This window comes from Cyrtonyx montezumae, unplaced genomic scaffold (assembly GCF_038088225.1).
Source record: "Cyrtonyx montezumae isolate F1298 unplaced genomic scaffold, pur_monq_1.0 scaffold_2, whole genome shotgun sequence".
NCBI lineage: Eukaryota > Metazoa > Chordata > Aves > Galliformes > Odontophoridae > Cyrtonyx > Cyrtonyx montezumae.
Genome location: NW_027071936.1, coordinates 36,517,604 through 36,543,761, shown reverse-complemented (window position 1 = coordinate 36,543,761; position 26,158 = coordinate 36,517,604). Strand labels below are relative to the sequence as shown.

Sequence of the window (26,158 nt, the reverse complement as noted above, 5' to 3'; positions counted from 1 at the left end):
ATAAATGCACCCTGCATAGCACTGTTCGTATTTCCCTCTTGGGATTAGTTTAGCTTACAGGAAATAATGTATGCACATACATCCCTGTATGTACGAGCTGAATTGCCAGTTCTGTGTTTGTACTTCTTTGAACAAGAAGTTAGGGTCATTCATTGACACCAAAGTACTTTTTAGTTAGCATGTTTCAAAAAACATTGGCATCCTAGAAATCAGCAAAGCTGAGACCAAGAGTCTCACAGAAGGACACACAGTCATTGATTCATGGTATGCCTCATCCAAGGGATTTTTGTCTTCTTTCCAACCACTCTGAACTCCTGCTTTTCACCCAGCTTTCAACTTTGGTTCCTAAATTGTAATTAAAAAGATGTTCCTAATATCTGTTACATAAGAAAATCAGTTACGTTTGTACAGACGAGTATGGCTCAACTGAAATAAATCATTAATCATATATTTGGGTTCTGAGCAATCTCATGTTGAGAATATCAGTGACTCTTAAATATAATACAATTTGCTTGCTTTCAAGTTTAAAAATGATAATTAATTCACCTTAAATGCTACTTATTATGTTCTCTTTGAACTCATTTTCAGAATCTATATAAAATTTCAGAGTATTTTAAGATTTTAATGAGCTGCTCAGCAACACACAAAATGAAGCTGTGCTTTAATCTCCATGGTGGATGGCAGACCTTGAGACAGGATGAAAACTTGAAGGATTTTTCATCAACAGTCTTACACACGGGCATAGTAACTAGAAGGTATTTCAGAGTCACAAATCCAAACAATAGGACTCCTGTTTTTAAAGTTACGTTCAGTCTTTTCTGTTCAGCCCATCTCAGGGTAGAGCTGCTCATTTAATTATTTATTTTGGGCTATCTTGTTGGGAGCAATCTGCAGAACAAGTGCATACCTTTCTACAAAATGCTGCCATGTTTGTGGAAACAAATCCATTACAGCAGTCTCATAAAAGAGAAGTGAGTCACCTTCTTCCAGTGAGACAGTTTTGCCTTTCAAATACAAAATAGGCTTCTACTGGAATATTTCACTTCTGAGGCTTTGTGGGAAGCAGCCAGTGGCCACTTACACCATTTTCACCTCTTCAAGAGGAAGTGTTTCCCAGGAAAAATGACATACAGACACCCTATACTGACATCAGCCTCTGCTGCAAATCTCAGATAAAGCTGGATTAGAATCTGCGTGACCTCAGATGATGATAGCAACATTAGGAATGTGTGGTTTGGCCACACAAAGGCAAATCATGCCTCTCATGGCACCAGCCAAATCAGATTTAGCTTCTGTCTTTCTGCCTGCATACAACCACACCACAGTGGATGCTCTAGGTTCCTCCTCTTTTCTATCAATGTGACTGCAATCCTTAGAGAAAACAACATTTTGCTATTATTAGTTAGTATCCTGACCCTAATTATTCTGACAGCAGCTCTTTGAGGACAGAGAGCGACTGAAAACAGTGCCATGCCACTGTCTTGTGTGAAGGCAAGGCAATCATATCCTTGTGTGAGCTCCTTGATGGCAGTGCTACCCAAGCCCATGAAAAGAACTACAAAAATCCAGCTGAGATGTACTGAAACCATGAATCAACGACTGTGTGTCCTCCTGTGAGACTCTTGGTCTCAGCTTTGTTGATTTCAAATGACCCTAACTTCATGTAAAAGGAGAACAAACATAGAACTAGCAATTCAACTCATGTTTTTGCAGGTTTTTCACTTTCAGAAATATTCAAAAATACACCACTGACATTCACTTTGACTTGCAGGTGAATCAGCAACAGTTTCTTTGGGGTCTTACAAGTCTGAAAAACAAAAAGTGGGCTCATGCTGACAAGGAATAGCACAGAGCTGCTCCCTCAGGACAACAACGTACAGCCAACTGGCTTCAAACTATTACAGTGCATAAAATGGAATTAAAAAAATAAGACTGAAATCATGTCATGTCACACAACGTCTTCAGTGCTTGGAACAGCTAGAAATCTGCTAGCAGGAACAAGGAAAACAACCCAAGAAAAACATCTCGAACTAATTTATCAGCAAAGGACTTCAGAAGATCATGTTTTCACAGTGGTTCGAAAGTGAAAAGCAAGATTTATTGTCACTGCCTCTACAGAGGTATTCACAGAGGAGCAGTAACTTTATCCCAGAGACTAAATGTTCGAAACTAGTTGATGCTTCCAAAGGGAAATAAAGCTGCTTTTCTGTCTCACAGATCCTGCTGGCTGCCAGTGTTGACACAAAACTCACTCTTGACTGAACTCCCTGAATGCTCAGCAAGCTCAGTAGGGTGGTGTAGTTGTTTTGTTTATTTATAAGCGTGGCAAGTTTCCTACAGTAGCTGCTACCACATTTAAATGATCTTGGCAAGAGCAAGGTGTGCAGGATACATTGTGAAAGAGGGACATCGCCTAGCAATTTCCTCTTTTTTTTTTTTTTTTTTTCTTAAAGTCCACAATACAATTTTTCCTGCCTCTGCTAAGTGTTACTATTTCTGAGGATATGTGAAGTAGGTAAAATGGAAGGTGTGCTAGCAGAGAAATAAACAAGGACTCTGAAAAAAAGTCTCGCTCTGACCTTGAGGCTGAGGACAATACTGAGGGCTCTCTAGGCAGGTTTTTCTTCCTCACTTTAACTGCAACAGAGGTACATTACTAAGCATTTCCAAAGGGTATTGTAAAAGTCATAGAATTTCAACAGTCCATAAAGCAAACAAGGAAGACATTTTAAAACTGAGAAGTATTTTCCTGGATCTGTTGTAAGTCTACTAGTAAAACAACAGCATCTAAATCTATCCAAGTTTACTTTTAGAGGAAGCAGAAATATCTTTCAGACCAAGCATGTGCAAACAAAACACCTAGTCATGCAAGGAGACAGAAAAAAAGTCTCTTGGAAGGTAAAATTCAAGTTCCTTGTAATGTTTATGACAGTCAATAAAGTTGGGAGTGACTCTGAAGAGCTCATTCTGGCAACTTGAAGCTTCACAAAGGTGAAGACCACAATTTCAGATTTCACCCAGACTTCCACAGCAGCTACTATAGGCTGTGCATTAGCTATTTCATAAGATCGTGAAGAGAAACTCCAACTATCAAGTAATGAACATGTTGATTTCAAAGCCTGAATGTTCTCAGTCCACCTACAAAGCACTTCACAATACAGCGCATGCTATTGCTATTAGTTGATTACAGCATTGCTTTGTCTTCAAGAAGAAACTAATCAGTGAAACTGCTTACAAGCCCCACGCTGTGCATGCCAGCCACAGGAGCCACCTCAAAACAATGTGATAAAAAAAAAACAACACATCCTAGTGACCTTCTTCAAAGCACAGTTCTGAAGTTGTGCTTCCTGCCTGTAGATCAGGACAGGAGCTACAACTGCTCTGCATACGTCAGTTGATTTCTACCGGCTATGCTCTGTAACAGTGTAATTGGAATATATACTTAGGGATCCAGCTGGCTACAAATCACTTTACAAACTGATTCACAAATGACGCATCACCTAGGAAACAATTCAGCACTTACTGAAATTCAACAAGAGATGACAGTTATGTACAGCATAGTAACAAAATGACACTTGACACACAGCCAGAGGCAAAGCAGCAAATGCCATAAAAGAAAAACAGTAAATTTTCAGTGTAAGAACTTGCTCTCAAAGTTATCCCAGAATGCTCAAAGGTTTTATATTATTATTTTAGGAATCTTTGAATAATTAAAATTAAGCAAAAACAGTTTAAAGTTCTACAGGTATCTCATTTAGCTAGAACATGCTAAGTGAAAAATATAATTTATTTTTCCTTGACAGAGTTTTAGGAAGTGAGATAGAATGATCCTGGAGAAGAAAGGAAATAAATATAAGAAGCCAAAATAATCAAACTTCTCTGTTCCTGCTTTGATTTACCCCACAGAAACTCTCAGCTTAAAATACTCTCATCCTGTGAAAAACAATTCAACATTCACAGCTGCTCAGTATGCAAACATGCTTTCTGTACTTGTGAACTAATAAAATCAGTAATTATTATACTGATATTAGAAAAAGATACAGGTATCAGTGCTAGATATTTGTTTACAAATGGTTTCTATACTGTAGAGTGAACTATCAAGAATGAGAACCTGATTTTCCCATACTGTGATAGAGGGGCAACACACAACTGGAGATATCCATCACTAAAATAAAGCCTTTTTTGCTGTGGAGCCACCCATCTGCTATATTTGTTTCTGATGGAATAACCAGGAGCCAAATTCTGATCTCAGTCACAGTGGCCCAGGTTTAACTCACTATAATAGAGGTCAGAGTCTCAATTAAATATTCTGCATATGCACCCATACAACTGTACTACCAACTAGCAAATGAGAAGCAGACTAGCATCTTAATTGGTTCATTTCCATTTGTAGTTTGCACAGAGAATTTATTGCAATGATTCATGCTTTTTCTTCCGTCTTCACCTTCTTTTTCACCTTTGCCTTCAAAGAGCTTTACTGATTTCTCCCCTCTTTGAATGCTGTATGATCAGGCAAGTCAAAGGGGACCATTTCAATGGTGATGACTGGATCAGAACATAACCCTGGAGAGCACCACTAAAAAAAGGCTACTTCTGGGCAAGCTTGTTGCTATACTAGCACTGCTGTTCAACCTTAAGAAACCAAAACTCTTTCCAGAGACTACCATCAAAAACAGCTGATGAGAAGAAAGGCCTACCTGAAGACAGCAAGGCTCAGGGACCAGAGCACTAGTGGTTTCCTCAGTTCAAATTTTGCTCGTTTGTTCATTAGGTGCCGACCACCAAATATGAAGGCAGCATACAGTGCTGAAAATAGAAAAGACTTCTTCCTGCAAAACAAAACAAACAAAAATGCCTGTCAAGAAGCAAATTAGTATCAGATAGATAGCAGATTCACAGCTGGACATAACTGCCAAGTACCCATGTGTTTCCTTGAAATGAAACTCTGCAGAAGACATTCGTACAGCCCAGTGGAGACTTCTGTTCCTGTACAAATCTACATGCCTGTATATAGGTCCAGGTATTACAGCAAGCAAAACTGACTTTGGGGTAGCTCTCCTCCAAAGGGCAGCCACATTTGGCTCTCTTTCTCAGTTTATGAAGACTGATCTTCTTTGAGGATCAGAATAGACATTAGAGAGCTCATTGGTCTTCCACCTTCTACCAGCACAATGAGATGAATGCTTCATGAGGGTTTGTGACTTGTTATTTTCATATCCTATTTTGTTCTAGTTAGCATTTTTGTTTCCCACTGTTTCTTCCCAAAAGACACTTAAAGATCTTAGGTATTGCCAGGCAGTACTGAGAGACCCACAACAGCCAGCTGCAAGAGGTCAATAGCCCCATTAAACTGCAATGATGCCACGTCATACCCTGCTGCAAGCCCTGCTTACAATTGTCACTGTAGAATGACAATTCTGCAATGACAGAGAACGTGCTGAAAGGTCATGCAGGGCTCTGTTGAGGAACTTCCATGATACTGGTAACACTGCAAGCCTTATTTTTAAAATGCCTGACAGTAGTCCAGTTCAGCAATAATCAGCAAGCATTTGAACTCTGGTACTATAACTCATTGTAAATTCCCAAAAATAGAATCAGACTGGGATTCCTTCCCACACATCGCTGTATTACACTAAGTAAAATACCATTAATGTACAGCTCTCATGATGGCCTGACCGGGTGGCTATATTTAGGTGTAGATTTTTCTCTATAAAAGCTATAGTTATATACAAAAATATCAGTGGAATACGGCTTTGCAGCTGGAGGTGTTGGTTACTTCTGTATCCCAAAAAAAAAGATACACACATTTTCAAGAAAGGCAACTATTTTATCAATATCCCAGGAAAGGTGAGAGCAAGTGACAAGCTCTCATGTTCCTCCTGTCACAGGAAGCCTGAAAGACTGAACTCTGCTCAGGGCATGGCACACTGCAGGCTTCCAAAGTGAATACAATGGTCTTCATAACTGCACTGGGCTTCTTTATTCCTCAGCAAGATACACCATAATAATTCACACTAGATGATATTTCATTCTGGTCCTTATTACTGACATTATTCCTTGTGAGTTCAGTCAGCTGAATGAGGTCAACAGCCAGATTACACTAATTAGAACAGATAAATTTTAGGTCACTTTTACCAGCTTTGTAATGAGTTCAGCACTGTCTGCAGTGATAGCAAACTGCATTCCTATTGCACATGGCTCTGTGCTGCCAGTGCCAGACGTGAGGTATAACTGCTCGCATGATGTGATGTGGAGAACAGCTGGAAGCTGTTTCAGACAAAGAGTGAAGCAACACTTATTTGAACATCTCTTTCTTTTTCTTTTTTTTTTTTTTTAATGACTTCTGACAACTTTTGCTAGTCTCTACTTCTGCCAGTTAACTTTCCACTCTCCTCAGCATAATAATGGATAAAAGACTGGGCAGTCCAGGTGATACAGTTATAAAGGAGTTGTAAAAGTATGTACTCGTATTATTCCATTTAACAGTGTTAGATCAGTATTACCCACCTTCCTAGCAATAATTTTGTGATACACGTTCATGAGAGATTCATGAATGCAGTCTGGCTACTGGACTGGACACAAAAAGCAACAGCAATCTGGCAGCATCCAATCATACCTGTCGTGCTTTTAGCTAAAGGAGGCTCATATCAAATGAGGCTTTTTAAAGACAGAGTTTTGGGGTCATTCTACAGCACTGCACCTTTTCATTACTACTATCTTTAGATTCTCTAAGCAGAGCAGAAACCACCTTGAAGGTTAGATAAAATAGCCTTAAGTAAATCTGTGACAGACTTGCATCCAGTAACTTCGATGCTACCACGTTCATTTGTTTGTCATAAACACTGTTCTGCAGGGTAACACAGTAGACATAAAGACAAGGCTGCCAAATCCTCCACATTTTTCTGGCATTTCTGTTTCTCACAGTTGTCTCCCACCTTCCTACATTTTCAGACTTCAGGGACTAAGTACTATGTATACTGAATACAACTCTATATCTCGCTGCAGAAAGTTGCCAGCTTGTTCCCCCAAAAGGTAGGCAGAGGAATTTTCTAGAGGAGCTGTAAGATGCTCCGCTCAGACTGAAGGTCCCTGCGAAAAGAGGAAGGCTGAAAATGCGAGGGACGCCACCTGCACCTAGACACATATCAATAGCCTCTGGCTGCCCACAGAGCACTTTGGTCACCCTCTTATAAAAATCCTAAAGCAGGGACAGGAGGTACTAACTACATTCACCTGGAACACAGCCCGCAGTGTTTGACCCTCTGCATTGTGTGCATTTGTGCAAAGAGAGATTCTGTGTTTTATAGAAGGTTTGGGTACTTATGTGCTTTTCAGAGGCTCACATCCTTCATTAGATTTGCTGTCTGTTAGAGCAACAGAGACAGGAAAAAGAAAAGGAAAAGAAGCGTAACTGAGAAGAGGGAGGCAGAAATAAACGATTTATAAAATACTGAAAAGAGAAGAAATGACACAGCATTCAAAAATAACGGCTCAAGGCCTCCAGATGAGTCTCACATAAAGCAGCACAAGCCACCCTGTGATGTGAAGCAAGGTAGTCCTAAACACCGCAGCACCTCTGACGAGGCGTTTGCAGCCCAGATGCACTGTTGTCACTTCGTTATTCTGAAAATAGGAGCCTGAGTCATTGTTGTAGAGCTTTCTGATGCTACTGAACAAACTGATATAGATATATGATATGAAATGCAATATCTCCAAAGGATATTCTTTAATGGTTAAGGAAATCCTTATAGAACCCACGAAGGACAACCTTTGGTGATCTTTTAACTACTCCCTACAATGTAACACAGGATTATCCCCATAACAGCACTCAGCAGGAGCACAGTAAAGTTAAGCAGGGTTATCTATCCACTTCTGTTTACTTTCTATAGGCTTTTAGAAATGTTGTTTTTTTTAATAAAGTGTATTTATTTTTCACACGCAGAGCTCATTCTTAAACTCATCACTGCTTCTGCATAAGCTGTTAAAGGGAGTACATGTCAAAAAAATAAAAAATAAAAGCCACCCCAATCGCCAGAGCAGAGTGCTTCTGGCAAAGAAACAGGCAGTTTCAGGCTCCTAATGTTCTTTTTGTGGCATTCTTCACCAACATTTTGTTTACCTTACAAAAAAAAAAACAACAAAACTTTAACAACAAAAAAACAAAAACAAAACAACAACAGGGTGCTTGGTAAGACGAAAGGCAGGATGCTTTTCTTACCTGTTTTTCCCAGCTTTCAACAGAAAACAATTGTGTTTATTATTGAAACTCCAAACTGGAGAGCCTAATTGAAGCACTTCAGCCCAAAGCAGCTATAATTTGATAAATTTGATAAAAAGTGCAGTAACAACAGTGGAGCGGCAAAGCCTTTGGCTACAGCAAACAAAGATAAGTCCAAACAGAAAAGCCACAGACACAGAAACAAAGGAGAATTGCTGCTTACACTTAGAAGGCCTCAAGTATGCCTTCTTAAACAAGGTCTGGGAAGAGGTGGGTCCTGGCTCCACCCATCTGGTCACTCAGATACACTGCATGCACCTGAGCTCCCCTGGGTTGGCCCTGCCTTCTCACCAGCTGCTCCATCACTGGTTCAGGCCATGACTTAGCATTTCTGCTACAAAAGCATAACTCACACAGCACCTCCACGACCACAGTCCACCAGCAGTGGTTGGCAGCTTTAGCAAAGGAACTTTCTCTCAGATGCTTGTTTAAATTCTGCATGTACAAAAAAATGGTGTGAAAATGCTTCACAGTCTCTCAGGGTGTCTTCTTCAGAAATGCTGTCAAAGCAACCCTTTCTCTCCCTCTTCTCGGATTCAGCCCTGACAGAGCAAGCACAAAGAGATGCAATGTGTCAGATGTGTGCATGGTAACAGTCTGAGAGTCTGGCTTTGATTTGCTCTGCTGCCTTTGTTTCCTACTGACCACACTAGCCCTCATAATGGAGAAAGAGCAAAATGCAGAAGAGAAAGACCAGCCCTAAAAGCACATGTCAGCACAGACTCATTTACTCCTACAGCCTAACCATCTTTTGACATTTATATTTAGAGCAGCCAGGACAAATCAGACAGGTAGGAAGGTGACTCACAGATGACGCTCTTTGACATCACAGGCTACTGGAGAGTATGCAGGGATGCATCTCAGAGTGATCTTCTGATTTCCAAAACTTGCCACTCAAGGAGTGCTCAGACCTCCAAATTCCTTGTGAGGGGCGCTGCTGGATACATGAGGGCTGTCCTTCCCAGCAGCTAGGGCAGCCCCCATGCACCCCTCTGCCAGCAGCAAATATCCAAAATATCTGCAATGTCGCGAGAGAAAAATTACTCCTCAAGTGGAAAGCACTGCTGAACACAAAACAAAACAAGCCCTAGAACTGTGGGTATTGAAACCAGCTGCCAGAAGTTTATCATCCAAGGCAAATCAGCTTCATCTTGGGCTCTGTCCTAGGGTACCACAGCTACTATGTTGTGCTTTGAACAGTGACCTTCCTATTGGAGGTATGTGACAGTGTGCTTGCAGTGTTGACAGGGTGTCTTTACCTAGCACAACAATGAAAATCCCAGCCTGGCCAGATGGATGCTTTCACGTTCTGCTGGCATTGCAGGTGACAGCATTCAGCCTCTGCTAAAGCCTGTGTGCCCATCTTCAACGTCTCTATTCTTCCCTAGGGACAGGCCAGAATCTGACCTCACTGCTGACGCTAATCATAAATAACTACTACAATGGCCCAAGATTTACAGCATCAGAAATACAAGCTGACTCATAGGAACGTACCAGCAAAATGATGACCATCCCTGGACCTGTTAAGAGTCATCATGGCTGCTCATATAACCAGAGAGACTTCCTCTCCAACAGGAACCTTGGCTAAACTCTTCGGTGTCACTTTGATACCTAGCTATTTAATGCTAAGAGTTACAATGGTTATCAGAGATGATGGAAGCAGTGTCCCCATGGGCCCACAGTGGGTTTCTCCAGGCTTTGCTAAGCTTTTCAGGCAACTGCTGGAGAGAGAGTAGAAAACAGAGAAGCCAATGTAGGTCATGGCACTGCAGCTCTGATGAAAAGCTACAGTACTTTCACTCTTAATTTCATCAATGCAAATTGGAACCTCTGGCCTCTACAATAAAAACCTGGAGCTAGTAAACAAGTTCAACAGCAAGTGAACTTGGGGACTACTGACCTACATCCCTTCCAGTTAAAGCTGCTCTATTTGTACCCAGGTGTCACCTGGAAGTGATTAATGATACAAGTGGAGTTATGTCATACAGACACAGCTTGAAAATAACTAGATCTCCTATTGCCTCACTCCTTTGATCTGCTTCATCTGAACAACACAATCAATGATTACGACATTTAATGAGTTTATATTTAAGTATTACATCAGCATAAGACCTACAGGTCCAGCAAGACTTCTTGAAGCAATTTTTGACGTTATTTATATAGACAAGTGCTGCTTTAGTCAGTGCTTTGGGGATAGATACTTATTTATTTGACAGGACACAATGCAACAGTGGAAAGAACAAATCAGCAAGAACACTTTGCTAACACTACCTATACCCCTGCATCTGCAGGTATACCTATGCAGGTCAGCTATCTCTACCACTGCAAATGCAACTTGTAAGTACCTTTGGAAATAGCGACAGTTGGATCCCCAAAAATATTGGGGAAAAAAAAATTAAAAAGCAGATGCTAAAATTGAAAAAAAAACAACACCCTGAAACATGACAAATGCAGTGACTGCAAGTAGCATGCTGTTTTTCAGCCTGTCTGAAATGACATCCCAGCAGATGTTGTTCCCTTTCAGCCTTCTGCAATACTACCTCAAAATGATGTTGCCACAACTGCTACTGGATTGCAAAACACAAACAAACAAAACACGCTTTCATCTTTCTGACCGGGTGCCCAGCCAAAAGAGACATACAGGATTCTCCTCTGGTGCAAAGCGTAACCTTAGAAACAGGGCAGCCATGAGCCGTGTACAAATAAGCCCTTACATGTCAGGCACAGTGACCACCTTATGGATAAAATCGCTTTGTAACTCTTGCAGTGCTGGCAAAAATTAAATCATCCTTGAGGAAACCAAACGGAAGGGATGTCTGAAGAGCAAAACAAATTACAAAGATCTCACTACTCCTCATCTGAAGACCGAGATCCAGAGAGTTGCATCTGAGCAAGCCAGCAATGCCATTTTGTGGCTTAGGTCTGATTAAAAGGGGACACTGGTTCCACTGACATCTCTGTAGCAGAGCTGCAGAGTAAATGATTTGCTTTCAAAGCCTGTAAGTGCTCACTGCTCTGTGGAGGAGGAGGGGGGACAACAGAGCTCACAAAAAAAAAAAAAAAAATTGAGTCAAGAATGAAATCAAGGAATCTTTTGCATCATCCATCAGTGAAGAAAAATCAGACCACCTGGAGAACATCCACCTGCTCTGACCAGTCCTGCAGCACCTTCTGATGCATGATGGCAAAGATTGCTTGAAGTATCTAATAAAATCTCAGGATATCTGACCTTTGTCTACTGCTGTGAGATCAAGTGACAAAGGAAGACAAAAAAAAAAGCTGCAGTGAACCTGGACCTAATTCTTAACTGACAGGAAAACAACAGAATCCACAATAAATATAGATAGATAGATAGATAGATAGATAGATAGATAGATAGGTAGATAAAAGGTGCAATCTCTCATCTTTTCTACCACATCTCTAAAACAGAGAGAACTTCGAAACAGCCACTCCCTCTTTTCCCAACTGGGTAGCAGGTTGGAAAAATGTAAGGGTTTTCCACCAGCAGGAAGAAGTTCAGAGCCATCTCAAGGCAGGTTTCCAATGTTGCTGCCTCCTTATGACACAATGCTCTTCCTCTTGTCCAACACATCCCCCAGCAAGGAATGTGTTAGCTGGCTAAGTAATAACTACCGAGTGACATTTTCAGGATCTAAACTTCTTCACCACATATGTAAGAATTTTACACTTTTGTTCCTACCAGAGGCTTCCACCCTCAGACAAATATGTTAATACATTTCTGAGTACTTCTAAGCTGTTGCAATTCCCACGTTATCAGCCACAACCTAAAGCTTCCTCCTTAAATCTAGAATTGTTCTACCTGAAATCAATACCTTTAAAACAGAGCATTACAAAGGCAAAGAAAGAACCAAGCCAGCCTGAATCCAGCTACATGTATTTGAGAAGAGAACTTACAACACCCTGAGAAATACTGCCAAACCAGTGGAAGTAATTTTCTCCTTATGGTCACACTTCTCAGAAGCCAGCTCAGACAATAACAGGCAGATGGCACTTCTAAAACCTGCAGTGGAAATGAAAACTGGGCAGGAATGTGGTAAATGTGTGTGATCCTGAGCACCCCTTCCCCAATTACTCTCCTAGCCAGGCTGTTTTTCAGGTGTTTTAGGCAAACATCCTGTTTGCAGTCCTGAACCAGCCTGCAGCAATAGGCATAAACCAGCAGGAGTGGCACAAGGCAGTACAAAGTACACAGTATTAATGTGGCTTATCTATATCCTGTCAGCAATAAATTGATGACAGCTCATTTGGGGTTTTCACCTTTGCCTAAACTTTCATGCCTGAGGCAGGCACCCACATCTTCCATTAGAAGTGATGGGACATGCCAGCTTGGCCCAGCTGAAAAGTTGGGGTCCTTCTTTTCTCTCCAGCCATGGCTGTTCCCTGCCCTTAGTTGCTGCCTCACCTAATTAGACAGGATCTTAAACTGCTTAGCAGTATTTCACTTTCCATCGAAGTACAAAGAGCCCAGGTTACTAAAGGATTAGCAAGCATAACATTAAGGTGTTGTGTACACATGGGGAGGATCAAGTTCTGGTTTCTGCCAAATCCTGGTTGCAGAGGACCTGTTGAAACACAAGAAGCACCAAAAGGAAAGGAAAGGAATCTTGTCCAGGGTGGAAGTGTCTGCACACAAGATGCTGCACAAAAGAAAATCAGCACGACCAGGAGGGAGCAGTGACCGACACACAGTTCCTAAGGAAGGAAACAAAAATGCTTTTACGCAATTCAAATACCACCTTCAGAATTTAATGACCTTGGTGACCAAGGGGCAAAAACAACAAATTACTGTAAACAAACAAAAAAGCCTGCTGGCATGTCAGTGATACCACTTCAGATGTTTTAAAATAGAAAGCAGCCTCCCACAAAAGTAGGGAAATAAAGAAGTGATCCAACCTGGGCTTTTTTCCCCATTTTTCCATAACCAAAATTTGTTTCCATCTCCAGAGGTATTCCTTTTGCTATCACTTTTCTTAATTGAATTGTCCACCACTGATTTCCTCTGTAACTGCTGGGTTTCTCTCCAAGGCAGGCTTACTAAAGAAAAGTTTGGTTTAGTAAAGAGCCAGGGTACTGCTCAATTAATTTTTATATCACGCAGAGGGTACGATGTACCCATTTATTCTCACCACCTATCCTTACCACTTTCTTATAGATGGCTTTTACAAGACACCAGTAATCCTGTGTCTCCTGCACTTCTCCACTGTTCCTGTCAAACTATGAGCAACTATAAACAAACCCATTTTCATTAGCGCCTCGTGCAGGGGTGCTCTGACACTACCTTGGCAGCTGCGTGCAGGATCTGGGGGGGAACACAACAACCTTCCCTTGCCCAAAGCAGTGCCATGCCAGTGCCTGCACCAACTGGGCACTCCAGTTTCTGTGCAAATGCTCTATACATACATTAACAATAGCGTGCTTTTACAAGCTTCTCTCCCTGGGAAAGGCAAATGCTATCTCTTTGAGGTTGGTAATGATCAATGTAACTGCATGTTTGCCATGGAGCAAACACAAGCACCCAGAGAAAAATGTGTAACAACGTGCATTCAACAAGTTTTTCCACTTTCCTGATACCCTGGAGCAAATGATAGTTTGCTAACACTTACTGCTTTCCCTTCTTTTTTTTCCCTTCAGCTGTAGCCTCCTTTCAGATTACTGAGTCTAAGAGCAGTATAAATGCAGATCAGAGAATTTCACAGTTACCCTGTTCAGACCAAGCTTTCACTACTGTATGTGTTTCAACCTCAAGTTCAAAAGGGGAAAGAATTTACTCTTTCTCTAAGAATCCATGCCAGCAATTCCCTTTCCTCCTCACCTCAAAAATTTTTCACTTTATTTTCCTTTCCTGCCTCCAGTATCCACTATGACTTATAAACACACGTCTCACCCCTACCATGTTCAAAAGCAAAAAGTAATTGGCTCCTGTCGTGGTTCTTCAGCTACACCTGGACATCAGGAGCTGCTTCTAGCTACTGACTGAGTGTGCAGAGGGGTCTGACCAATGTGACTGAGCATGTAGAAGGAGGCACAGAAGAGAAAGGCCAATGAATGCCATGTTCCTGCAGCTGAGCTTCTCACCCACATTTCTAGAGTGTCAGATCCAGGCTGCAACCTGCACTCCACCCATCCCACCCCATGCCGAGGGCTTTTGCCCTACATAAAACAAGGGAGTTATGGGGCCACCAGCCATGCAATAGGCTGAACGTGACTTCATTCACAGCCCAACCAGCTTGTACTCCTTAGTCTGCAGATATTCCTTTCTTCTGATGTGTATTTAAATACTGTGCAAGTATACACCCAACACCTCACAGCATCTCCCAAGTGCTCCTCTTTGCTTGGATGGCAGGAAGAATGAGTCCCAATTCTACTTCCCACTCACTCTCATTAAGTAGTGCCAAGGGTACTCATATAACAAAATAACACTGTTAATAATATTACATAAACGGGCTAAATGATCTTGTTAAATATTAATTACAGAAAATAAGTTTCATGAACCAAATAGGTTAGTGTGCTAGAACCTGGTCTTGCGTAGAAGAGATTTAACCAAAAGCACTACTAAGTTTGCACTCAAAGGGAGACTGCAAACTTTTTTTTTTTTTTTAGTAGAATTATATTCAAATGATATGGCTAAACTTGGAGATCATATTGTGGGCTCAGCTCACACTCTTCTGAGTAGTCTCAAGAAAATGAATTGGTTCTGGCAGCCCTTCCAAAGTCTGCAGATGACAAGAGAGAAAGTGAGAGCTCGGGAGCTCTCGGGAACCAATGGACTTCTACTGTAATTAATAATAAAAAGAGCCAGCAATGATGTGCCTATCTGAATCTGGTGTCTGCACTAATCTAATAGAGCAATGGAGAAAATGATATCAAGCTTCTCTTACTTACCATGGTGTACGGAGGTATTTTAAATCATTTTAGAGGTAGTATATGTCCTGTAGCCAAAAAGAAAATGTCCCAGTAGGAAACTGAAACATCCTGCAGCTAATATAACTGAAAGATGACAGAATACAGCCCAAGAGATGGTTGTATGACTTATCCTGCTATGCTGGATAGTGTGAACTCTCTTGGGAAACCCCCTATATCCTCAGTTCCCCAGATCCAAGGTGACCAGAGTGCCGTGGCAGAGACAGCCCTGGAGAATTTAGGCACCAGGGCCCCTCAACCAGTGAATCCATTTTGTTTTTTCCTCAGAAAAATTTACCAAACTTCCTTTCCAGGCACAATTTGAAAGCAAACCCAAAACTCTTCCCCCAGGCACATTAAAGCCTGGCATGAAATTGTTCATTTCTTGAAGTCTCCTGCCAGAACAGACCATGTAGCAAACACCTGAAAACAATCTCTGTTTATCCCTAGAGAAGTACCTGACAAAGACAGAAATTAGGCTAGGGAAACACTTGCCTCTGACAGTGCTGGTGTAAAGGAGAAACGGAAGCAACCACAGCCACTTGCCAGAGAGGGGACTCGAGTTGCTCCTTGAGTATTGCCTGCAATGCCTGGCAACTAGTTTCTTAACTGTCTTCTCCATGGTGTGCCTGGGGGCACAAGGTAGGACTCTGCCATCCCTTCTGAAGCTGCCAGGGCTAGACTGAGGGAAAAAAAAAAAAATCAGAGGAAAAATGCGGCAACACAAATCTGAAGGAAATCAAATTCAGGTCATGGCTGTGAGTCAGGTCAGCCAGCTACAGAGTAAAGGCAGGGCCTTTTCTTCTCTTTCTCTCTCTCCTTCAATGCCAGACTTGTTTAACAAGGCTCTCCTTGACTAATTTTCTTTTATAATTAACAAATGAAAAGGAAACATGCCTCCCTGCATTTAAAAAAAGAATAATACTGTGGCTGCCTTACAAAAGCCATTTCAATTTCTAGGGATGCAAAAAGGCCTTGCTGCCTTTGGTTAAGCACTATACTACTCTTCAGCCTTGGTTAATTTGGGAGGGAGGGGGGGAGTGAGCACGTGTTTTAGAAGATTGAGGATTTCTGTATTCATATTCAATGATAAACTAACACAAAAAGCAGCGAGACAGTCTCTAGCAGCAGGCTGGGACAAAGCTATCACAACAAACACAGCGGGTGGTTCATCTCGCAAGCTCTGAAAGACTATCTTGAAGCTCACAGTGTGCTAACCACAGATGCTTTAAATAAAAAAAAAAAAAAATCTCTCGATGCCTTTCATAGGCCCTCACAGCACTTCTCTGCTCAGTGTCTGTTCAAACAGCCTGGTCAGTTGCTTTCACTCCCACACAAGGGGGAAGGTGAGGTGGTGTATGTACGTTCCCTGGCAGAGAGCAAACACACAGACACCAGCATGGACAGAATGTAAGCTGGAAGACAATTCCCAGCCATCGAGACATGCAAGTTCCATGAGATTCTGCTTTCTAAGTGCAAAAGCACATCAAAGATAGGGACTGGCAAGCTTGTGAGAAAGATTACGGGCCAGCTGAGGAGCTGCATGACCTTACAGGTTCCTTACTAAATGATGCTGCTCCAGGATCTGGACGTGCCTGCCTGCAACCAAGTCACATCTGCAGGATGACTGTGCTAAAAGAGGTCTAGGACCATTGACCAGGAGGGGAAAGACTCCATGGTACACAGGGTAGTATCACTGTTTCAATTCTTTCACATCACAGGCCCAAAGCACACAAATCCAGCAGCTACACTTTGCAAATGCTTCTCCTTCACTTTCCAGAAGTTCCTTCACTGCTGCTTTACAGTACAGGTGGTGAAGCACTGGCACAGGTTGCCCAGAAAAGAGGTGGAAACCCCATTGCTGGAGACACCAAGGTCAGGCTGGAGGGCCTCTGAGCGCTTGATGGAGCTGTGAGTGTCCCTGTTCATTACTAGATGGTCGTTCAAGGGTCACTTCTACTTCAGCAAGAGAAGAGACTAACATCCTTGCTGCAGCTCACTGTCCAGCAGCTGTAGATAGTAATGGAGCCAGGTGCACACAGTGAAATTCTGACCAAGACCCATGTGCCTTACTGCAACATACCAACAGAGATGTACAGACACCTTCCTGACAGCTGCATCCCAAGGAAGGCTACAGTTATCAGGAAGGAAGAGAGTAGGACCACACAAGGGCAGCGAGCAGGCCCAGTGCCCCTTTGCACATTTACTGGTAGGGTTCTGCCCCCAGGGCCTCTCAGGACCCTGGAACAGCAGGGTCAAGCCCTGAGATCCCTACAACTTCCCTGGACCCTGAGAGAGGCTGAAGAGGCTGCCACTGCTGTGGCAGTGGCAGGGATCCCCAGGCAGCCCTGGGCCAGGTAGCCAGCCTGCCACTGACACAGACCTGCATGGATAAAGGCTGGCAGCTCAGCCAGATGCAGATAAAATTAAAACTGCATTCCTCTGGGGTTGACTCACAAAAGCAGCATATTCTTTATGGGGACTGTGCCTCCCATTCCCATGAGTTCACATCCTTTTGTGGGGCCAAAGCACCCATGTCTGCCCAAGAGCAGTCTCACTGCATGGCTTTGCACATGGCTCAAAGGACCCCACTTTGGATGAAAACACGGAACGCGGTGTTGAAACACTTCTCTGGGGAGTAACCTGCCTGAGCTGTTCCCATGCTTGGATTCCTCATCATTTCATTTGCTGAAACGCTTTGCTGCATCACTGTATTGGTTTGGCTGACAACAGCGCGTTTCTGGTAATGAATTAGAGAAGTATTTGCTATCCCATTGCAAGTAAATATGACATTTGTAAGAAGAGCAGGAGCATGTTGGCTTGGTTTGCATCAGAGGCCCTGGTTATGCATTGTCATGGAACAAGATCAGGGTTAAGAGTTCAGGGTTTGGTCCACAGCGTGTGCGTGCATGGCGAGGATTGAGAAAGGGAGCCTGGCTATATTACACACATCAGCACCCATCTGGGCTGGAAGTATTGGTAACTCCAAGTTTTGACTAGCTGAGGCTGACAAGTTTTTGGCGGTCTCATCCACCAAAGGACCTTCTGATTGCACATTATCCCCTCCACAGCAGCCACCAAGAAAAGCAAGGAGGAATGAATAGTCACTGTCAATCCAGGTCAGGTCAGGCCAGCCCAGGTCAGGGCTGAGGTGCTGCAGAGAAACCTGCATTGCCCAGCCTGTGCAAGAGAAGCCAATGGGCTGCCAAGCCATTGTCTGCTTCCAGCCATAAATTCACACGTAGGTAAAGCACACTTTGTGCTTTTCCACACAGCTCTCTATCTCTGGCCATAAATATATCAAGACAAAGTAGAAGTAGCATAGGTTGCTGCAGCTTATTGGGTGGGGAAGCGGGGAACAACCCTTGCTTAGGGCATAAGCACCTATTTCCACAGCTGGGAAATACAGCTCAGCAACTCTAAGCCAAACTCAAATGCTGCAGGTGAAGCAGCTCTACTGCCTATCAAATAACAACCTGTCTTTATTATCTGTCTTCTTATCTGCATTGGACCAGTGGGAAATAATAGAGCAAGGAGGCCAAACACAGACAAAATACATGGTGAAACAGCACCAACTCCCACTGCCAGATATGTGCTTAGATCTGGTCCACAGCTCCAGAGCATTAGTGAAAAATTTCCTTCCAGTTCAGAGTGCCTTGGTAAAGCTGCATGTTAGTTGAGGAATGCTGTTTTCAGCATTTGCTACCGTAACTCTGACAGCCAAACTTGACAGTTTGAACAATCCTATTTTATTTCTTACTCCCTCCAGCCCCTCTCCCAATATCTGTCCTTAAACAACCTTTCTAAGGAGACAGATAAACATGCAATGATTCCTCCTTCTGCATGACACCTTCATGGGCAGCCATCAGGAAAATGGGTCTGTTCCCTTCCCTAGGTTCCCTGAGATACTTCTGAAGTGTTCAACACTGTTCTTTGCTGAGTTGGTTGGAAAACTGTCCCTCCCTGAGTGTGTGTGTTGGTTTCATATGCTTACTAAGTGAAAAAGAAATATTTGAAAAAGCTATCCCCCATCTAAAAGCCCCACGTGTCCCCTTTCTGCAATGATCAACTAAACTAAGGTATCTGAAGAAGGGAACCATGCATCTGACGTGGTCAGTTCATGTTTTGGTCAATTGAAGGAGTTAGTGTAAGTCCTCTACAAAATATGGACACTTATGACAGCCATTTACAGGGAAGAAGAAGGGGTTATCATTACAGCCTGCCCTTCCCCCCCTCTGTAAATCATGATGTGCAGCTTCCACTACCCACACACAGGTGTGTCCCTGGTCCTGCTACAGCTCGAGGGAGCTGGGAGGATCCAAAGCTGCTAAGAAACATTGCAAGTGAAGCAAGAGCAAGGATCTCTCTACCAAAGGAAAATAAAATGATGACTCTTTCTATTCATTTTCTGCCTGCTCACAATAGCTAGAGATGTTATGGTTCATTTCACTGGCAACAGCACAAAATCATGTTTGCACTGATGTCAGGTTGCTGGTACTCCAAGTGCGCACTGAACAGCTCCTTCGTAACAGTTACTCTAGCACAGGTTTCTCTTGCAACAAGACTCTAGAGCAGTCATTACCAACCCACAGCCAGCATACAGCCTGGCCCAGCCTGTCCTGGCAGCTGCCCAGGCCAGACCATCACGGCAGCAGCTCTGCCCCATCCAGTGGTCTGACCTAGCTCTGAGCACTCCCCCATCGCTCAGCACCAATCAAACCTCAATGTGCTATTAACCCTATCTGAGCTGAAACCAGGGCACGGGGAGGACGCAGTGCAGTGCTGGACTCAAGTGATGGCAAATAAGTTTATGCATTGTGATACACTGGCTAAACACAGTGCTCTGAACAGCAAAAAAAAAAAAAAAGTCCACAGTTGTGCTTTCCATTGTGATAAAAGAATTAGAGAAAATATTTCAAGATTGCTGGAAAAAAAATAATTGCATATTTGTGACTTCAGTTTCAGTTGACATAAATACATGTACTGCCAATTTTCAAATGGAAGATACAGAATTGCCAACAGATACTCAACTCAAAAATCAGATCATGTCTCTTTACCAGAATTACCCCTCACTTCATAATCATACTTATTCATGTTGCTGTCTGAAAAGCAGATTTGTTGCCCTGTTTGCCATCACTGCTCACTCAGGAGAGACACTGCTTACTTATTTCAGGACTGCACACTGCTGGCTCCCCACAGATCAAGCACTGCATGAAACTATCTGTACAACACTTAATAGAAAAGTCACAAAGTTAGTAATTTTCCGATCTGTTCTCCTCACAATGGCTGTTAGTAATTTTCATACCATTATAAGAACTTTGGGTTTTCTTGCCAATTTGGCAATGTCCCCAAAGACCCCTGATTCATTTTCCCTTCAAGGTCTCCTGGCCCTGGGAAGTCCCTGGTTAAGGAAACTAAGTATTTATTCTTCCGATACATAATACAATGGTAGCCCAGTTTGTTTAGAATTAGCCTTCAACACCGCTATCACTTTTGGCAATACATGCATTTGTAAACAACTGTTTTCAAGGATGAAGCACAGGAAGAGTAAAATTTCATCAACAATTTGTGACAAATACCCTGAAAGCTCACCAAGAATTGCAGCCACTGCCATCAAACCAGCCTGATGCATTAGTTTCACAAAAAACAAGGTCAAATATCCCACTCGTTTTATGGTTTTGTTGCTCAACTTTTTAATGTTTTTATAAAAAACATAATATATACTTATATATATTAACTATATTATGTATGTTATATGCAGATAACTATTCCTCTTCTCTCAGCAGTCCGAGCAAGCTGAAACATTGGACACACACTCTAAAGGATGTCTGAAGAAGCAGAACTCACTGGGAGCAAAAGGAACCAAGCTTCACCTTACTTTCCAGCAGCAACTCATTGGATACACCATGTGCATTACATGTGAATTTACACCACCTCATCAACTCCACTGTAAGTCCCTTGAAGTATCTTAGTTGCAGAGATATGAAACCTGCCTCTTGTCTTCTTAAACTTTGGAGATGCTGTAACCCACAATGTGTCTGTAACACGCATTTGCTAAAGCCTGTTAACAGCACAAAAATAGTAGGGGGCAATCTAATTTTTCCCCTAACCATACCTGAGCAAAATGCCACAGCATTATAAAACACAGGAAGACATTTAAATACAGATAGATTTACAGTAATAACTAGCAGTTTCTCTTACTGTATACTCACATGCGTATATTGTACACTTCTATGGAGTACTTTTCCTAACCAACAAAACACAACTGGTAAACACAACTGACTGCATGCCATAATTACTTTACATACAGGTTCACCTGCCTTAAATACCTGTGTAACTTTGCTACTGCTCACGCTCTTTAAAGTTTTTTTTTCAGTCTCCAGAAGCGCAGGAAAGATGGTGCAATTTCAGTGACAGGAGACCGTGGTGCAAAAGTAGAGCTGGCCACATTCGCACCTTTGCTTTTGAGACCCTTCTGAGGTTAATGCTATCCACTGGAAAGAACTAGCAGAAAATGTCTTAGGGCTTCCTTCCCTTCTTTCTATAATCTTTGACCCGCTCGTCTCAGGAAACAAATAAACATGCCTGACTCAGTCAATAAAGCAAATAATTTTTTTGCATAGGATACCTTCAGATGATCTTGTTTTTGTAAGAATAAATACAGTGTGTGACTGTAAGCAACAGCTAAGTGTCTTAGAAACCCTTGAGAACTGTCTAGTGGAGGCTAAAAGTTACACCATTTATTCCTGGGCCTCACATGGAACTGTTTCCCCGATGACCTGCATGCACACGGGGAGGGACAGACCACCTCACCAGCCCCACTGAACACTTCTTGGTATAAAACAAACCACGCAAAGCAGATAGCATTGCTTTCCATTCTCAAAGGCAGCAGGTACCTCCAAGTGCATAACTCCAGTGGTGTCAGTGGGGTGCATGCAGGTTCAGGAAGATATGGGAAACTAGGAAGACCCTGCATGGCATGATGACAGCAAAGGCTAACAGCAGTCCTGGGGGTGAGTTAACACTGGGAGCAAACCTGAACTGTTATGCTATATTGGGTATGGGAGTGATGTGAGGGACACATTCTCACACCCAGCAAACTGGAGTCATTACAGTGTTGGGCTGTGGGAATAGCGCTTGGGAAACTTGAGTTGCTCCATCCTAAATTTCCTGTGTTCCTGACTAAAGAAATCTAACTACATCCTCAGACATAATCAGGTGCCATAAACCCGTGGAAATCACTTGAATAAATACCTTTGGGGCTCTGCTCAGATCTCCTCAGTATATGCATGCCTCATTTCTGTATTTCCAAACTAATCTTGACACTGAGTTGACTTTGATTTTATCCAGGTCAGTGACAACCCTACTGCCCCACAACCTTTTTTATCTTGCTGACTTTACAGTGTCTGAGGTAAGAAATAAGGTACAAAGTATCACCCAAGACCTTCTTCCTCTACTCAAACACATTTCTCATTATTCATTTCATTAATTGATTGCATTAGGGAACTGCAGCATCAAGCATATCACATTTAGGACACATCTGCATTCTCCCTTTTAATACCTCTTCATGATTTGCAATGCGTTTCTCTCATTTAGAGGCAGAATAACATTTCCTAATGCAGACTGAATTTATTCAGAAGCACAGAAGTCAGTTGCCTTTACTACTGACAGATGCACTTCAATGTAATTAGTTTCATGACTATTAATGAAATAACTCATTTGAACTTTTGCCACTAAAATGTTAATGAGTAAGACCGGATAGTGGTTTTGTAATGGGATATAGATCCTTTTACCTCCACAGTTTGTTAGTTCAGATCTGGCCCATGTCCACCGTGACCAAAGGTCATTTACTACCTGAAGACTACTTGATAATCTGTATGAGATGAGTTGGTTGCATTAAGCCTGTGCTTAGTGAGGAACAGCCTAACAATTTGCTTTCAGCAGAAAAGCGAAATGGAGAAAGGTCACCATAGCATGCTACTTTTATTCAGCTATGGTCAGAAAAATTCAGTCCTTAGGACTGTTTACCCAGAACCTTTCACCAGCAATGAATTCAATGAAAGCAGAAAAGAAATAATTTGAGCTGAAAAAGCTTGTGGATTTTTTGTGCAAGACACAATTAGCCTCTCTGACTCACTGTCGCAGATTGTTGGCTTTTACCTCCTAGCGTGCTTCTAAAGAAAACTGAGAAATAAATAAATAGTAAAACCCACAAAGGATCAGCCAGTCACTCATTAGTTCAGACAAAACATTTCAGAGGCAAACAGTGTTATTCCTGGTACACTGTTCGCTGTCAGCACGAGAGCAAACCCAGAAGTTTACACAGGATGTCAATAATGGCCAACAGACACAGCACACACAGGTTTCAAAAAGTGATGTTTTTCTGTTTGGGTAGTGATATATTTCAGACCACAGAGAAGCACATCCCCAAATGAACAAATTGACCCTGATGACCGAACAGTAAAATTAAGAACTGCTACTACAGACATGCAACAAAATTATTTGTTCAAGGACATACAGAACTGGGCCTTTAGGTAGGGCAGGCACAACGGAAGAAGCAGAACTTCCAGCACTGAACTCAAGCTGATGCCTCTTCTCTTATGACTGTACAGGAGCTCAATCCAGATTACATGCCTCACTAATAGGATAGTACCCCCAGTCCTTTGCATTGTCAGCTTACTGTTGCTTCTGTATTGACTCAAAACGCAGCCAGGAAATGGAGCGATTTGGGAATATTGTTGTTTTGATGATTGTAAACTAAACACAGTACCTTAGGTTTCTTTTCCTTTAGTTTTCCCCTTCTGTCTTTAGCCTCCTAAGAATGTACTTCTCTACCTGGACTAGAACATCTCCTGAAAGAGATCACTGGTGAGAGACCCCACAAATACTCACCACTCATCTTGGCTACAGAAAATTAAAACTGAAACTGCCTCAGGCCTGGGTGGATTGGATACTATGACAGAGCACTCCTTCATATGTGGTTTGGGCAACGGTCTTTGAATGCCCACGTGTGCAGATGGAGGATAAATTAAGTGGTTGAAGAGGGCTGTTATCCCAAGAAATTTTTGACATAATGATCAAGACTTAGGCTTCAGTTTTGCACTTTTTTTTCTTCATTTTTTTTTTCATTTTTGAAAGTCATAGAGTCACGAAATTGCCAAGATCATAAAGATCAACAATCGACCTACCACATTTCCCCAATAAACCACATCCCTTAGTATCACATTTACTGTTTCTTGAACACCTCCAGGAACAGTACACCTCATATGAAGACAGCTCATTCTTCTTGGAAGGTAACAATCAGTCACTGAACTACTAACTGGGCAGCTGTCATATATGTACGTATGCATACGTGTATGTAAGCAATTGGGCTTTCCTTAGCAATATACAACACATCAAAGTCCAAGAAGAATTTTTATTGAGCAGCATTGTCTTAGGCTTCACAGTCTAAGACTATACATGCCTGAAGTTTTCAGACACCAGCATCCCTACAGTAGGTCTGCTGCCAGGTACCTTTTGCAAACCAGATTTTTATAAGGTGTTTATTAGCAGGAACCCACTGGGGAGGCATCATAACCACAGTCATCTTCAAAACCACTAACAACAGTATGGTTAGTATTGCGCTCCATGTTCCTTTCAAAGGCTCACAGTCACTCTACATCCTGAAGCCTTAACTCACCTTATAAGCAGTCTTTTTCTTCAATTTCTAGCTTCCCTACAAATCAGCCAAATCGAGCATGAGTCTTTCAGAGAACACTCAAAGAAATAACTCATTCACTCATTACGAATCCTCCAAACCTTAAATCAATACAAAGAACTGCTGGTTTCCCCATTATACACCCGATCCACCACTCAGAGGGGAGCTTGGCACTGGCCCAAGGCTTTCACTGGACCACAGCAGTCGTGTCCTCATGTGTTACCCTGCCACCAAGTGCTGTATCACATTGGTTGGCTGGTGCTTTCAGCCAGGAAGCCATGCTGCCAGCCAGCATTGTCATTTTAAGCACAAACACAGTCACATGGCTTGTTTATCAACTCTAATACTTAATCCAAACAGACTGCATGCATATTGATATTAGCAGGCAAGGGTGACAGAAGGATTACCTCAATGGAGCAAAACTCTGTTTGTCTTCATGCAGACACTCAAAGTGCTTTTTTAATAGCACTGCTAGAACACTACACTTTGATTCTCTAGAAATGGGACATTTTGTTCTGTATTCGTATTTTCCTGTATGGCACTATCTTCCTATTGACAGATCCCGTTGCTGTTTGCAGTGAGTTTCTTTATTTTTAGTATTTGGGCTTCTAAAGTGGGATCTTCTGCACTTCACAGCAACGTTCCTGAAATAACTTTGAAGAAGAAATAATGAGCTGCCTGTTACTTTACAGGTTCTCTAATACAACGTAAGCAGCTTTACAAGGCTTAGCTGGTCTCTGCTGACCTAACTGCACATTTCACTCCTACAATAAACTAAAATAAACACCTGCTTCCAAAACAATTGAACAATTAACAGCAATTTGGTTATAAATCCCAGTCTTTCAGAAAGTCAAAATCAGACTTAGTAAACAATAGTGGATTAGATTACTAGAAACCTCTCATGTTGAAAGTGACAGACTTTATCTTAAGAAGCAAATCAGTATTGTGCTAAAATTACTGTGTTAGGGGTTTGTTCTTTTATTTCATTTGTTTTTTTAATTCCCAACAATTTGAGGTGCTTTTTCCCTTGGCCTTTGATTCACTTTATCAAGAGCAGTTCCCGGGCTCAAATCCCCCATGGCTGCGGTGCCTGACTGCTCCCCAGTCAGTTTGCTGGTGCTTTTATAGGATGTATCTGTTACTGAGTCCCCATGTCCCCGCAGAGAGCAGGAGGTCACTGGCTGCTGCTCAGTGCACCCGCAGAGCTGGCCCTGAGCTCAGCCTGGCCCTGGCAATGCCTGGCACACAAAAGGCAGACTCCA

The 26,158-nt window shown here is 42.3% G+C and overlaps 1 protein-coding gene across 2 annotated transcripts in view; it reads right to left on the bottom strand.

Moving 5' to 3' along the window:
• Nucleotides 1-26,158, bottom strand: part of ELOVL6 (ELOVL fatty acid elongase 6) — a 65,247-nt gene that overhangs the window by 17,252 nt on the left and 21,837 nt on the right. For both annotated transcript variants that reach the window (XM_065736900.1, XM_065736901.1), the window contains one exon: nucleotides 4,698-4,829. In XM_065736900.1, coding sequence (XP_065592972.1) covers nucleotides 4,698-4,829 — 132 coding nt within the window. The remainder of the gene's footprint in view (nucleotides 1-4,697; nucleotides 4,830-26,158) is intronic.